This window comes from Ammospiza nelsoni, chromosome Z, assembly GCF_027579445.1.
Source record: "Ammospiza nelsoni isolate bAmmNel1 chromosome Z, bAmmNel1.pri, whole genome shotgun sequence".
Taxonomy (NCBI): Eukaryota; Metazoa; Chordata; class Aves; order Passeriformes; family Passerellidae; genus Ammospiza; species Ammospiza nelsoni.
The window spans coordinates 40,832,234-40,848,101 of record NC_080669.1 but is presented as its reverse complement, the minus strand read 5'-3'; the positions used below and the strand labels follow the sequence as shown (position 1 = coordinate 40,848,101).

The following is a 15,868-nucleotide window of genomic DNA, read 5'->3' as shown; positions in this document are numbered from 1 at the left end:
GCTGAAGAGTCTTTTTGGACTGCTCAGTTATGTAATGGAGTTATACTCAAGAGCTGCGTTATTAGCACTTTCCTTCTGACAATCTACGAAAACTATTTGGAACATAGTTCTTTGAAATATCTATTACCCAACCAATTCTAATACCAGACATATATCTGAGACCATACTAAAAATATAAATATGTACAAGTATCCTCACTTGATCATCAGGAACTATTTCCTCAGAGAGTAGCGGTTTTTTGAAGGAGTGGTTGTGTGGTTTTTTATTTTTTAGTTTGTTGGGGTTTTTTGCTGTTTTTTTTTTGTTTTGTTTTGGTTTTTTTTTGTTTTTTTGTTTTTTTTTTGTTTGGTTGGGTTTTTTAGGGGGTGGTTTTGTTGGGGTTTTTTTGTTGTTGTTGTTGTTGTTGGCTTTTTGGGTTGTTTTTTGTGTGTGTGGTGTTCGTGTTGTCATTGTTATTATTTTTTTCCTAAAGTATTTATTGTGGCACTGTGTTCACAAACTTGTCAGGAACAGCACACTTGATAAAATGCATACTTTCCAAAGCTGGAATAAAACCAATCTTTTAAGCAATAGAACCTGAATGAGTTAGAATGATATGCAGATGCTGGCTGCTTTTAATGTTTTCCTCTGCTCAACTCTTGCTATATGTATTGGTGGCAATTGTAAAAGATATATCAAGGGATTCAGTTCTTTATCAGAAATAACTTCATTTTCCACTCAATGCATATCTTATTTCTTCCATCATTAATTCTACAATGTGGTCTCAATTATATCAATAGAGGTAGGAAACAATCCATCCTGACACAAATATTTCTGAATTAATAAATGTTCTTTATCAATCTCTTATACCGACTAAGGCAACACAACTTGCAGGATGATTAAAATGACCCTTTGTTATGAGAATCAGCAGGAACCATAGAATTTAACTGCCAGAAAGTTCAATGTCATCTGGCACCTATGCTTTAATCTATTAATGCTGCTGAATGTGACTACAGCCTTTGGATGTTAAAAGTGGGTGGTAATACTCAATCAGTTTCCATTACTGTATAGATGTGGCTGTCAGAGTTTTACTGTTTAACTGTATTTGATGTCACCTATGACTATGTTCATGAGCTGATGGCATTTACAGTCAAAGTTCTTTTAAAGGGAAGAAGTTAATAGATCAAAGTGAGGCATTGCTGCAATTGAAAGAAGAGAGATGATCACACAAATGAAACTGGTCAAGAAGAAACACAGGAGTGAATCAGTTAGCCATCATGCCTTCCTCTGAAAAGTTGTTTTTAATATTCTGATTAAGGATTTACCTGTTGTTGTGACAAGGACTGAAATAATTCCATTTATATTTCGAACACTTTCTACAACACTGTTAGTTTGGTGAAGATATTTATTTTCCCTATATTTTGGGGCAAAATTTGAAATTTATATCCATTTTGTCAATAACAGGAGAGAAAAGAACATTTATGCTTGCTCGCAGGTGATCAACACTTCCCAGTAACTGTGTTATGGAAAAGCATATGGTGAGGTTAGCTCTGTAACATAAATCTCTTGAATCCACCAAGAGAAAATAGAAAAATAAATTGATACAGTCAAAAGAACACTCTATCAGGAGTGAAAAAAACTGATTCTGGTCTTTGAATTGCAGACATATTACAGGTACAAAGTACCACAGCATTTGAATGTTATCTAAAATCTTGGTCAGATACAACGAGAACAATAATAACACCATCACCTGCTTTTTATAGAAGTCTCTCATAGGGGGCCCTTAAAAGAGTTTTAAAATCACAAAAATTAGTATTACTACAGCTTTACAGACTGAAAGAAGAAGGACAAGTTTGCATGAGCTATACTGTCCTTCAGTAAAACAGAAAATGGGGGTGAATATTTTATTTCCTGTAATACTACTATATCAATAATATACTGAATTGATTTCTAGCATTGCTGGGCTTATTTCTAAAATGAAAATAATTCCTCCCCTTGGATTAAGGTCATTTAAAGTTTCAGACGATGACACAAAGTTGCTCTTTCCTTCCTTGTTCATGCATTTATTTCTGATCACAAACTGTTGGTGGAATGGAGGCTGTGTCTCACTAGAAGTATTACAGTATATGACAATGGTATAAAAACACCACCAGAAGGTCAAATGTTAAACTGAGGTGCAAATTGCAATTTAGCATTTGTTACAGACTTAGTAAACACCCCTGTAATGAACCAGACCTTTATTACAGTTCATATTGTTGGTGATTAAGCTTTTGCTGACAAGTCATTTCACCTCCTGCACTTTTGCATCACTCTTTACAACAGAAAAAGAGTAAAATATTAGTGTCAACAAATATAAGACACTGTGCTCTTTGTTTCAACTTAATGTCTTCACTGTCTTCTCATTTAAGTAATCTGAATTTGTTTTAGTCTCCACAGGCTAACACAAACATAAAGTATCCTGCCAAAACTTTTAAAACTGGTGAGTTAATTACCTAAAAGTAGAAAGATTTCTTCTTTAATAAAGGAGAAGAAAAAACCCCAAACCATATACAGTACCTCATCTAATTCCATTTCATCTGGACTCTCCCATGGTTTGATAAACTTTCCACGAGACCTCTTCAAAGGCACAATAACTATGTAATAGCCTCTGTAAATGACAAAGTTGGACAAAAGAGAAGGTGAATGACAAGGAACAGATAAATTGATGGAGTGGGTCTGTTCAGAGGAACTAAAGAGAAAAGTGGTATGTTGAGAATAAACTTCTGCACATTAATATGTCACTGCAGTCTTCCAAACATAGCTGTAAACGTTCACACTTTGGCAATAACATCAGTTGTAAAGCATTTGACCAACAAATGGCACCAATTACCTGCCTTTTTGTGCAAACATATAAATATTTATAAAAAACTTTAATTACAATGTACTAAAATGCCGACATGAAATACAAGAACCATAGGTTATGTGTGCCCTGCCACCATCACACTGAAACAAAACCCCAAAGCCCTAAATTAAATATATTACCATATATTTAAATCTCAATTACCAACCTATCTTCTCCCATTTTAATGTATAATCAAAATAGTAGGTTTGAAAAATTTATTTTTTAATGCCAATATCATAATAAAGAGAAAAGAGAGCAAAGAGGACATACACTGCACCCATACTCTCTTTCCTTTTGACAATCAAATGCCATTAGCTCTATCTGCATAAGTATCCTGTTCACAGTCATAGGTAAGAGAGCTTGATACATACTCTCTTTATAACTAGGATTTGCAAATTATATATATCAGTTTTGCTCAGAAATATTTTCATAATAATATTTTCTTCCTCCCCACCCATGGAGACTAGTAAATTATATTTTCTAGTGTGATGGAGATCTGCTACTTTTATTGCTTGCTTCACAAAGCCTGCATATGTGTCAGGCAGATCCATAACTTCACTTTAATGTGAGGGAAGAAGCAGTGGAATCACAGCAGCAGGACATTCAGGGTAGTATATGTCTTCTTGATAAACACACTTGTCACAAAGTCAAGCTCTCTCCATATCAGGGGAGAGGGAAAGAAACATTTTCTTTGTTTCTAGTAACAAAAGCTTATTAAGGTGTTTCTAGGTCTCATTATGGAAGATAATTTTAGTGTCTCATGGGCCATCTCCTTTTCCAGTCTGCTTTTTTTTTTTACAACCCATTCAACCTTCTGCAAAACTATTAATTTTACTCGTGAAATGCAGCTGAAAATCCTAAGTAATTAACAAAGAGTCTACAGAAAAGGAGCTGCCAAAATGCTGGCTCAAACCCATATCAGTCTAAGCCAACACTAAACTATCATTTTTACCATACCATTGCAAGCCGTTGATCGATTTTAATGATCTCTTCTTATTTAAATCTCTTTCCCATAAAAGAAATGTAACAAAACCAGAGGTTTTAGAGAGTATGTGTATTCGCTAATACTTGTGTTAAGAAATTTGAGGAAATTTTCAGTGGAAATGCTAAGCTCCAACAGGAGCACTGGAAAGCAGTGTTGCCCATAGATTTTTAACTAGTGTCCACTTGCTGTATTCCAGTATGTCAAAAAACATCTGTGGTGTGCATTCTTATAATGACGATATTATAAATAATCTTTTAAAAATATTAAAAACTGTAAGGCTGGTTGACCCCAGGTTTTAAACCTGCATTTGTCTATTAAAAATACTTTGAATTGTAAATCCTAGTAAACACTGACTGACATACCCTTTCTTTAACAGATGTCTAAGAATCAAGACATAAAGAAAGGAAAACTTGCCCCTCTATGTCTTTCAAACATCAAAGACACGTACTTATCCTCTTCTTTTTCTTCATCTTTTATTTTTTAAGCTAACAGAGCATTCATACATTTCTCTTTTCAATCAAAGAACATCCAGCACATAATTGTAACTTTCCCACTCTTTTTCACTTCCCTCATTAAAGTCTCCCTGTTGTAACTTTGAAAATCTAATAAGACTTTCAGCACACACAGCGTATTTTAAACTGAACGAATAAGCGGATAAATAGTAAGCAGAAAAATGAAAATTTTCACACTAATATGCAGTGCTGCAAATTGTGAGGGATAATAAAGTTCTGTGATTTTCAGTGAATTGTGCAAAATGTAGCATCTCCTGAAAAACATGTCTTATAGTTTACTTTGTTATTTTCTTGTTTGTTTTTAGGTTGGAGGTTTTCCTGGGAGAGAGAAGGGAGGAGGGTGAGAAATGAAGGGTTTATTTGGATCTTGTTCTATCTACTGAGTATTTGAGAGGCCAAAGTCTTCCACAAAACTCTGTTTTTACTTAAGACTTTTCAAAGATGTAAGAGATTCGGAGAAACATGAACTGTGCTTTACGCATAAAAATTGCTTTGGAAATAGCCCAAAATACTAAGAGAAAGAAAAATTAAGAACTTGCTCCCTTGAGATGAGCAAAAGAGATCATTTTACTAATCATAAGGTGAGCTCTGCACCAATTTCTATCCTGTATCACCATCAAACGTTGATAAATAATACCTTCTTTAATTACAAATATTACAAAGGCTTTTATAATATTACCCTCAATCTCATTACCTATTCTGCATTAGAGCAAACTATTACCTGTTTCACTTTGTGTGTAATTAGAATTACTCAAAAATTCTCAGTACTTCATTGTAAGCTAGGAACAATCCTCAGCATATAATGTACCAACAGAGGAGCAGCATGTCTAAAAATCTCAACATGACTAATACATAAAATTGTTCTTCCCATATAAAGACTAATGCAGAATAATCTTACTTATTTTATTGGGGCAAGCATCAGGTCAGGCTTACTGTTCAGTATGTACTTGCTTTGGTGTGCTTGCTCCAAGGGTCAAGTCAATCTTTGCTGTTGTGTTTTACTTTATCAAGCCTGATCAAATCTTAGAAAATAGATGCAAAAATAGGAGATACATTATTTGCAAAATTGGCAGTCGGACCCTATAGATTTAATATACCTTTTCTGATGTCACTTAGCCTCTTTAACTTTTTTACACTATATAAAAAGAAGGGAATTGTCTTTTATTCCAGTGCTATCTTCTGCTGCTGTTAGATCAGCTATCCTGCACATTTTTCTCTCTGTGAATGCCCTGCCTCATAAATCTTTTTTGACTCATTCCATCTTCAGTCTTCCTTAGCTGCATTTGTTACTGACCGCATCTTACTCAATCTAATGATAATGACTACATTTTTCAGTTTTTCATCCTTTTAATGTTTCAAAGTCATTTATTTCTTGACCTTACCTGCCTCAAAATCTTCAGTCAGTAATGAAAAAGGGGGCAGCTTTCTAGAAAGCTGTAAAAATCCACCAGGGAGACAAAGCTGAATTCCCATCATTTAGTGACCAACTCATTTTCCTCCCCATTTCCTTTACATTACATATGGGAACCTTACAGATCAACAAGAATCACTATAAGCAGAGCAATAACACTTATTGATTGTTTCATGCTTCATGTTTTTCTGGCAAATCTTTATTGTCTAACCTTTCTAATCCCTGCTGACCATGTGCTCTCAGATCTTTAGTCCTGTTTCTGTTTAAATTTCAACACCACCTGTTCCCTTCCAAAATCTATGTAACCTCTGGAAAATTTCCAACTTTTTTTAGCAAAAGCTTGTTTTCATTCTGAGACCAGTGGAAAGGGCAAGTATTTTTATCCTGATAAAAACTATCAGAAATAATTAATCTGAATGAATTTAAGTGCAGTATCAATTCTTTAAAACTCAATATAATTCTTGAATGACGGAGTCTGACTACATCAAGGAGCTACAGCAGGGTAGTTATGCATTGACGGGTATCCACTCTTTTTGAGATGATACACTGTTCAAAATATAACTGGTTTTCTGCATCCCTCATTTTGCAGTCCGTGATGAAACACAGAAGTACTGCAAGAAAAATCTGCAAACTGAAGGACAATCAGTCTTTATACAAGTCCTACATACGTGGCTATGAGACAAACTTAAGAGTTCTACTTGGAACTGACATACAGTGATCATCTGTTCCCATTACCTCAGCCCTTCAGGGGTGACCAAAAGTTAAAACAAATTAGGGCATCATCCAAATACCTCTTAAACACTGACATGCTTGGGACATTAACCACCTGACTAGGAAGCCTCTTCCAGGTTGAAAATAATCATAGTAAGCAAATGCTTCCTAATACATCTGATGCAGCTCCCCTGATGCAGCTCTGAGGCATTGCCTCATGTTCTATAAATGGATCTCAGCAAGAAGAGATCAGCAGCTCCCTCTTCACTTCCCCCCCCCAGGAAGTTGCAGAGAGCAGGTCAGCCCTTAGCCTTCTTTTCTCCAAACCAGACAAACTCAAAAACCTTAGCAGCTCCTTACAGGATATTCCTTTCAGTCATGCCAACAGCTTTGTTGCCCCCTGTTAAATGCACTCAAGGAACCTTACAACAGAATTTGACATTTGCTCTTAATTTTCATGCCACTCATGACTGCCCAGTGTTCCAATCTATCTGCATCCTTCTGTAAGGCCTCTTGCCCCTTGAGAGAGTCAACAGCACCTCCCAGTTTACTACATCAAACATTACACTGATATTAGGTCAAATACTACTGCAGAGCACTGTAGTCTCCGTACTGTTATAAAGAATAAAGCCATGGTTGAACATCAAGTTACAACGATCATCTCTCTGGAGCTAAAAACAATGGTATGTCATTGATTCACTTACTTTATATTCTCATTTGAGGGTACTTCTGGAAGTTCCACAGTTATCATGCCATCCAAGTTGGTCTTCCCAATGAAGACTGGCTTTGTGCGAAGCACGTCTGGGGCAGTCTTTGCGGTTACTCTGTGCTGAAGACCCCCAGCACTATTCCCTCTGTTTGTCAGGACAAATGAATATGATGTCTCTGGCTTCAAGTTTGTGATCAGCTTTTGAGTGGCACGTCCATCAACCTCCATTTTCCCATCATCATAAAGGATCTAAGTTAATAAACAAAAGTAGTTTTGGTTATTCGGAGAGGTCACACTGAATTCAGGAATCAACCTACCTATAAATTTAAATAATAAATAAATTTAAATTTATTTGGGTATTTTAGGGTGTAAAGCAGAACGGAATTCACTACCTAAAGTAAGCTTCTCAATTTCAGGAAAAAAAAAAAAGCACTACATTAATATAAAGCAATGTAAACACTCCTGAAGTCCAATTTCACTTTTTCAAAGTAAGCAGCTTTTCTTGAACCCAGAATTTATAGCAAGGTACTCTTGTTAAAAGTATCTTGATTGTTTCATTCACACTCCTTATTTAGAAAGGTTTTTGTACCATTTAGTTCCTAAAATACTGTTCTTCACTTGCTATTGCCTGAGATGACCCAAGTGATTAAGAATGAAGCAGAAGAAATTCCAGGCAAGACTGCATGTTACTCTGAGTCTCTGTATCTAGATAAAACTATAGCTAGTGGAGTAAAAGAATTGCAAATCAAAAACACGCTGTTGTACACTGAGGAGGCAAAACCCAAAATAGTACTCTACTGCATTCTTTATTGAAAGGACTAGAAAAAAAGAAGAAAAAAATTATTTTGTTTCACTGTTTTTTTTAAATACTGTAGTGGTGAACAAAAAATTAGCCATCTTAGAAACAACGATACCCCCAATACATATTCACGATTCATGTTCAGTAAGCTAATTAATCAGGTAAATACATTGTCTAGTGTCTGTCATTTTCTTTTGTACAAATGGAAAGTTACTTACTTTGAAAGGCAAAGCTGAATTGTAGTTTTCTGGAATTTCCCAGGACAATAAAACAGAAGTCTTCATTACTGCTTTAACATGAAAATTTTTTGCAAACACTGCTGGAAAAAAAGAAACAATGTATATAAACAACATCTTGGAGTTTAGATCTTCTCATTTTTCCACTGTTCCTTGGGAGTATTAGGTCATTAGGTTTCCATTTAGGTCAAAAATCCCAAAGAATTCAATTCTCCTACCTGTTTGTTCATATTTAAATATCACACTTAAACTCGTTCTCACTCTTATCCAGTGCAACTCAATACACACATTTTCCTTACCTGAAAATGTTGTGAAGAAGTTAGCCAGAACTTGCTTGGCAAGGGACAACTGAATTCTAAGGCATCCAAAACATATTAAGATTTACATACTTTACCTTTTGTGTTTGATGAACCTATTTTTATGAATGGGCCAGTCAGTTTTTTTTATACCTCCAAATACACTGATATCCAAAGACCGATACTCCTTTAAAGGTCAACGCCATAAGCAGACAAATCCTACCTTGATCCACGGGTAGTGTCCTGAACTGGACACTTGGACTATATGGACCCGGCCCTTTGCTTGTGTGGGCACGTACTTTTACATCATAAGTGGTATCTGGTTTTAGGCCAGAAAGTGTCATAGTGGTATCAGCAGGAACAACAGGGAGTTCAACTGGCTGGTAAGCAACATTGATATCTCTGTACAAGATGGTATACTTGGTGATAATGCCATTTCTTTCTGCCAAGAGTGGCATCTGCCAAGTTAATTGGACTGATGTAGAAGTAGAGCTTTCGGAGTGGAGATTTTGGGGAAATCCACTGGGTACCTCTTCAGGAACAGAAATCTCTTTAACCATCTCCTCCCCAAAGCCCACTTTATTTCTAGCTGAGAGCCTGAAGACATAAGAAGCTCCTTTGTGAATATCTGTGGCAGTGAAGTGATCTTCCTTCTCTGAGAACTCCATGGTCGTTAAGGTATCCACGTCTTTGCGGCCAAACTTGAGGCGATAACCCTGCAGCGGGCCAAAAGTTTCCACTGGAGGATGCCACTGAATTAGAGCCGTGTTCATCTGTGTGTGGCTTATCACAAGCCGAGGTTTGCCTGGAACTGCAGCACAATGTTATTTAAAGAGGATAGATATATACACAAGTGCACCTACAATTCTTGAAGCTAGTTTTTTGTAGCAGGGATAGGGATATATTTACTCTTTCCTCACTCTCAGTTCACATATTACTGTCCTAATGAAGAAATAGTATCTGGCTCCTGCACTATTTAGTAATACAGTATAAGGAACTGCAACAGTAGAGACATTTACTGCTTTTGTCTTCTTCCCTTACCATAATTTCTAAATACAGAGTATATTCAGAGGCACAGGATCTAGGAACACAAATCAAGAAGTAAACTTCCAACAAATGTCTTATGAATGGTCCTGTCTCACAAATCCTTGTTTGCAAAAAAAAAAAAAAAAAAGTACTGTCATAAGTTTTCATGTACTTAATCCAAGGCACATTTCCTGTAAATGGGAAAATAATTAAAGAAGAAGTAACAAGTTTCTAGATAAGTTAACATTATCATTAAGAGTAAAAATGTAGTAGAAGTCAGAAAGTCAAAACAAACTTGCCCTCAAAATTATTACTACACAGGATAGAACCCAGTCATTCTAGTTTCCATACATAAATCACTTCTGTCTCCACCCTTTCAGTGTGGAGAGGTAACGCACTTTGGAATTTAATATTTTACAGCATGGCTTATCACATATGATTTATTTTACAGCATGGTTTATGTGCACATGAACTGGATTTCTTTTGAAGAAGGCCAAATTGGTAGCTTTTCTTAAACTATACACTACATTCAGTCACAAACGTAATTGGGACCCATTGGTCTAACTGGTGATTTTTAGAGAAGTTCAGACTGGTATGAGTCCAGTGATACGAACATCGAGGAGGAATTGAACTGAGCAGTCCAGAGAGGACTGAATCTTAATCAAGCGAGAAACACCATTATAGAATTTATATAGTGTACATTTTTGGAGTCCCAATATGAATTCTCATTTACTGGTTCTATTTAATTGATTAATTAATTTTAATTTAATCATATCCATTTGTATACACTTCTTTTTTATTTTCATCAATACCTCTATTTCAAAAAAGTCTTTTTCTATTATAGTGATTTATTTGGTAATGAAACATATCCATAACTATTTAGAAATCTGGTGCTCATTCAGTACCAATGCTTGACAGGTCAAGAGACCAGAATAGTTTTGGGAGTAGTACTGCAATGACAACCCAGTCTTCAACAAAGACTAATTAGTTTCATCTGCATTCGAAGCCTTCCCATGTGAATGTAACTGCTGCACTGAGAGCTCTGGTTCCTGTATTTAAACACTTCAATAGATTTTATTACTTATCTTCAGTTCTCAGGCAGCCAGCAAATCAGATTGTTATTGTCAGAAGGTCTAACTACCATTGCATAAAGAATTAGGAATAAGGAGGGAAGAACAGCATGCCTTGAAGAAAATTCTGCATTTAGTCAGCTCTTTCCTCATAACATCTGCCATAAGTCATGACATTTCTTCTAATTTCATGAGAATTATAGGTAGGTTTTATATAAATTTTCCAAATTTCTTTAGATTTGAATGTTGAGTTCACCTGGCAGCATTATTGTGGAATCTTGTGTTTTCCCACATTTTCTGCTGCATAAAGAATATCCCTCTGATTAGTTCTGACTTTTCCTCAATGATAACTGAAAGTCTTTATGGAACAAAGATAAGCCTGTGAAGGCCTTTTGCAGACCATATTTTCCTCTGCATTCTAACTATTACTGGCACAAAATAATAGTTTACCTAAAAAGAATAATGCCCCTTCAGTTTTCTAGAGGAGAGATTATTGGAAAGTATAACTAAATTATTTTTGTAATAAATTGCCTTTTGTTTTTTTGTACTTGTGGCAGACTTCACAATTAGAATGACATTTTAACCTCTGAATAACTACAGAGAAAGGAAGAAACTAATACTTGCTTTGATCAGGGAACTAATAAAGTTTACTTATTCAATAAAGTACCCTGTGACTATAATAGTAAATAACAATGGTCACTTTTTTTAATACTGTAAAGCCTATCTGATGTTGCAAAGCAGATGAATTTCTTTTTATTTCCAGACAGCTTTCAGTTAACATTTACTTTCAGTATGACTTACTTATGAACATTACAGTCTTTTAGGACAAATGACAGGATTCTGTGCAGTTGTACATACAGTTGTGTCACCAAACAGCTCTGTCTAGAAATTTCTGATAATAATCTAAATTTACCATGAGTGCAAAAGAAGTGAAATTGTCAATAAAATAAAATACATTCTCTGATCTAGTGAAATCCTCTTCCATTAGAAAATAGCAAGATATCTTTCACACACCCCTTTGCAAGAGATATTGCTGCAGCAATGGCTTGCCACCACTAGTACAAGCTCATGCAAACTGCCTTTGCCAAATTACCTGAAATAAGTGTTTTCTGTTAGCTGCTATAAAGCACACCACTGTCTTACTATAAGCTTTCATTTTCTAGCTGAAATCTGTATTTCAAGATTGCTGTCCAGTATGAAAGCAAAAGACAAGTAATGGACAAACTATTGTCCTATGAGATTCTTCAACTACTGTGACACAGAAATAAAAGGTCTGATTAAAATCTTCATAAAAATTGTATGATATCACTGACTAGTAAGTCTTCATTTTTATCAAGGTCTTGTTAATCATACATTTTTTAATTTCTGCCCCAAGTAATCTGCTAAGTGCTTTGATTTAGAAATGTTCAGTAACAGTTTTTGTTCCATCTGATTTTAACAGTGAGGAAAGGAAATCGAACATAAGACACTCTTGAATGAAAGTATCAGCTGTGTTCAGTGACTACACCAATAATTGAGTTACCATACTATAGGCTTACTTGGTGAATATTTCCTGCCTAAAAATGTAAATTATACTTTTGTATCACTAACTGGACAGTTGAAGAGTTACTTATTGTCTCACAGAATACTTTACAGATAGCTTCTCTAGTAAAAGTTCAAATATCTATTCTCCTTTCATATCTTTTATGGATATAATCTTAATAAATCTCATTAAAACTTTAGAAGTTAGACTAGAAAGCAGATCCTTCATTTTATTTGTTGTAGTAGTCCAATAGCACCTTTCTAGGAAAAAAAAAAAAAAGGAGACTGAGGACACTGCATTACAGACCTAGAGTCCTTTGATGTTAATGCATCATTCCTTCCCTTGTGTGATGCATGCTCACAGAAAGTGAGCAGAAAGCTCTTGGTACTGACTATAGTGAATGTCTCATTTTTCAAAAACCTGCATACAAATTTTTCTTACAAAAACAGCTCAAACACAGCAAGCCGTAACACAAAGTGAAGAGATTTCATACAAAATCTGGAATGTATGAAGGAGCAGAATGGTAACTAGCTCTTAATCCCAAGAACAAACATCACTTGTTCACAGGTTTAAGCAAACAGCAAGAACAGTGCAATATGAATTACATTTACAGACATGCCCCTGATTCTCCATTGCTCTTCAATCAAGTTCATATGGGACATAGGATTTGTTCTGTCTTTTTTAAGCAGAAGCATCAGAGTTCTTATGAACAGTCAATAAGGACTAAATGCAGTGAAACTTTAAGTTTTGCAAGTATATTTCCATAACCTAGGTTTATGTCTAGGAACTAATAAAATCTCAATTTATATAACTGTGTTAAACTGGGAATTTATATAACTGATTAAACTGGGAATTTAGCTTTAAGAATGAGTAATGGATCAAGTGCCTTTTTTTCTTAAATCAAGTTCCAATACATGACAGAAATAGATATCACCTTTTTTCTCAGAGTATGAGAATTCAGGAAAGATAAGAAGTTAGAGAGTATGTTTCAGCAATAGCCAAGAGTAATAACTAGAATGTATTCTAAGACCTGATATGAAGCACTGTGAAATCTAGCCACCAAGACTGAGATTTTTCCAAGGAATCTAACAAGAAAAGCTTATAGATGGTTTTGATATTAATACTAGATGTGTCCCGCATTGAGTGATTGTTTTAAAAATTGAATCAATCACTATAAATACAAAAAACTTTTGAATTTTATCTATTAGCATAAACAATACGTTGTTATTCAGAGAACTTGTAATGGTGCTGCAAGTGACTGTAATAGAATATCTTTAAAGGCTGCACTACAAAACCCTGAAAATGAACACAATACCTACAGATTGTGAACATCTGTAGGTAAGCATGACACTAAACCTAGGTTAAGCTGTGCCACAGAGACATATTAAAAAAAGAAAAAAAAAATTGCTCCTCATATAAAAGCAGTTTGGTTCATGCCATCTGTGCTAACTGCTGTATTGGTTATGCAGTCAGGATATCCAGCCTTTGACACCACCTGAGACTGAACACAGTGGCAGAATGAATTTTGCCCCAGTTTGTTCCTAAAATTATCCCTGCATCAATATGGGCTTCAGGGTTTCACAGGATGGAGTTTTATTCTGTTTTCCAATTCTCTGCTTTAATAATTACATTCTTCTGAGATAAGTTGTGAATCTCATACAGATGGGTTCTTTCAATGTTTTTACTAACAGGCAGCAGTGCTGCTACTTTCACAAAGATCATGAAAGCCCTTTACATGGTTTTCAAATATCCTTCTGAGCTGAGGAAAAATTTAAATTTTTTCCTCTCAAAGAAGACACCAATTTTAGTGGAAGAGCTACTAAAAACTATAAAGTGACCTCATCAGGAACTAAGAAAGGGATAAAGGGAGTCACTGCTCTATTTTTATCTAAATAAATGAAATAAATGAAGGTCCAAATACTGAAACAGAAAATCCTATGTCCTAGAAACACTTTTCACACAACAGGAGATGTTCAAACAAAACAGCAGCAGAAAAAGCAAAGGATTCATTTAGAGCTCAATTTGCGCATAATATTACCTGCACCAGTAGTAGATACAAGTTTAGGTTTGCTGCGTGCTCCGTCACCTTTAGTTGTATAGGCTGTCACAGTGAAAGAGTATGTGGTTTCAGGCTGAAGCCCAGAAATTATCATTTCCTAAGATGAAAAAAGATAACATAAGAACAATTAATTTAAAATAGATTGTTTGCCAGGAGAATGTAGAATCCTTTAGAAATCCATTTATATCACACTTTTGAGCTATTGGCAGTAATAGCAAGCATGTGAATGCACCAACAGACTGTACTGTGTGAAATACTTGATAATGCCAAACATTTCACTCACTTAAGCAATAAAGGACAGCACACATCCAAACAGTATACCTCAGGTAGTTTAAAGCAAAAGGCCAAAGGCTTAGTGGTGTGAACAGCGAAAAAAGTCTTCCGAAATACCTTGCCTGAGGAATACTACTGACACTGTGAAACACATGCACATGCAGAAATGAGAAACTCAGTTTAACTTAATCATTAACTGGATATCACAGGTATAGTTCTAAAAATGCCTAGTAAGAGAAATGTGTGCACTGACATGCACGCTTTTTAACTAATGATGGTTTAGCTGAACAAAAAAGCCTTGTTACTTCCATAACACTTTCACTGCAACCTGTGTGACTGGGTAGACTGCACTGCTCAACACCTGAAAGGACTTCAGAAACAACCAGCCCTTCAGCTCTAAAAGAACTATGTAAAACACCTCTAAAAATCTGCTCAGGGGAAAGATCTGATGCCCTGAGATGACAGCAGCTACAAAACAAGTATCTCCTTAGCTAGAGCAAAGTAACTGCAACATCAAACTGTATATATGAGAGCAAGGGTGTTATCTTTTCATATGTGTGTGCGCACACACGTTTATGCACACAGAAGATGCTGAATGGTGTATGAGAAATGTACTAAACTTATGTCCTGCTACAGGGACTGCAAGAGAAGTAAGTTTTGACACTCATAATATAAATAAATCTTATATGTAAGTATAAAAGGACAGTATTTGAAGGTAACTGATGGGCCAGGAGTCTCCAGCTTCCAGTAGTCCAGTAACCACTGGACTACTCCTTTGCATGTTCATAGGGCTGAATGAATTTGCACTGTATTTCAATGCTGCCAGAGGGATGGTGTATTTATACACCTAAATAAACAGCAAATGTGCAATCACACATCCCTCAGATGCAACAACCATGAAAAGTTAATATAAAAATCATGGGTTAGACTATTCATAGTATATGTATTTTTCAAGATAGTGGATATGAGCTTAGTAAGTACGTGATTAGAATTCAGCATTGTATTTACAGTTAGTTATTAGCAATATAGAAATAATTAGGTAATGATCAGAATGAGTGGGCAAAATAGCTCAAGTAAAAAAAAAACAACCAAAAACCCCAAACAATAGAATGACACAACACATAAAAATCTACTATCAAAAGATCAACTTCTTCGACTCTATCTCAGAATTTAATTGAACTGTAAGACCAAAATCAGTAAGAAAGACTTCATATTTTCATAAGAAAACTGCACCTGGTACTACCAAAATTAAACTGTAAAAGGCAAAAAAAACCACCACAAAACCACAAACAGAAAGACTTATGAAGACATTAGTTTCATCTAAAACAACCAGTGCTTCATGGTGTAAGAGCTATGGCTGTATGTAATGTTTGAGAGTGTCGTTTGGATACAGCAAACG

General features: G+C 35.4%; 1 protein-coding gene across 1 annotated transcript in view; it reads right to left on the bottom strand.

Annotated features, from left to right (window-relative positions):
• Positions 1 to 15,868, bottom strand: part of PTPRD (protein tyrosine phosphatase receptor type D) — a 358,636-nt gene that overhangs the window by 101,066 nt on the left and 241,702 nt on the right. The window contains exons 14-18 of the mRNA XM_059491826.1: positions 14,176 to 14,293; positions 8,743 to 9,330; positions 8,206 to 8,303; positions 7,184 to 7,437; positions 2,536 to 2,626 (exon numbers count right to left, since the gene is read on the bottom strand). Of these exons, the coding sequence (XP_059347809.1) occupies positions 2,536 to 2,626; positions 7,184 to 7,437; positions 8,206 to 8,303; positions 8,743 to 9,330; positions 14,176 to 14,293 (1,149 nt within the window). The remainder of the gene's footprint in view (positions 1 to 2,535; positions 2,627 to 7,183; positions 7,438 to 8,205; positions 8,304 to 8,742; positions 9,331 to 14,175; positions 14,294 to 15,868) is intronic.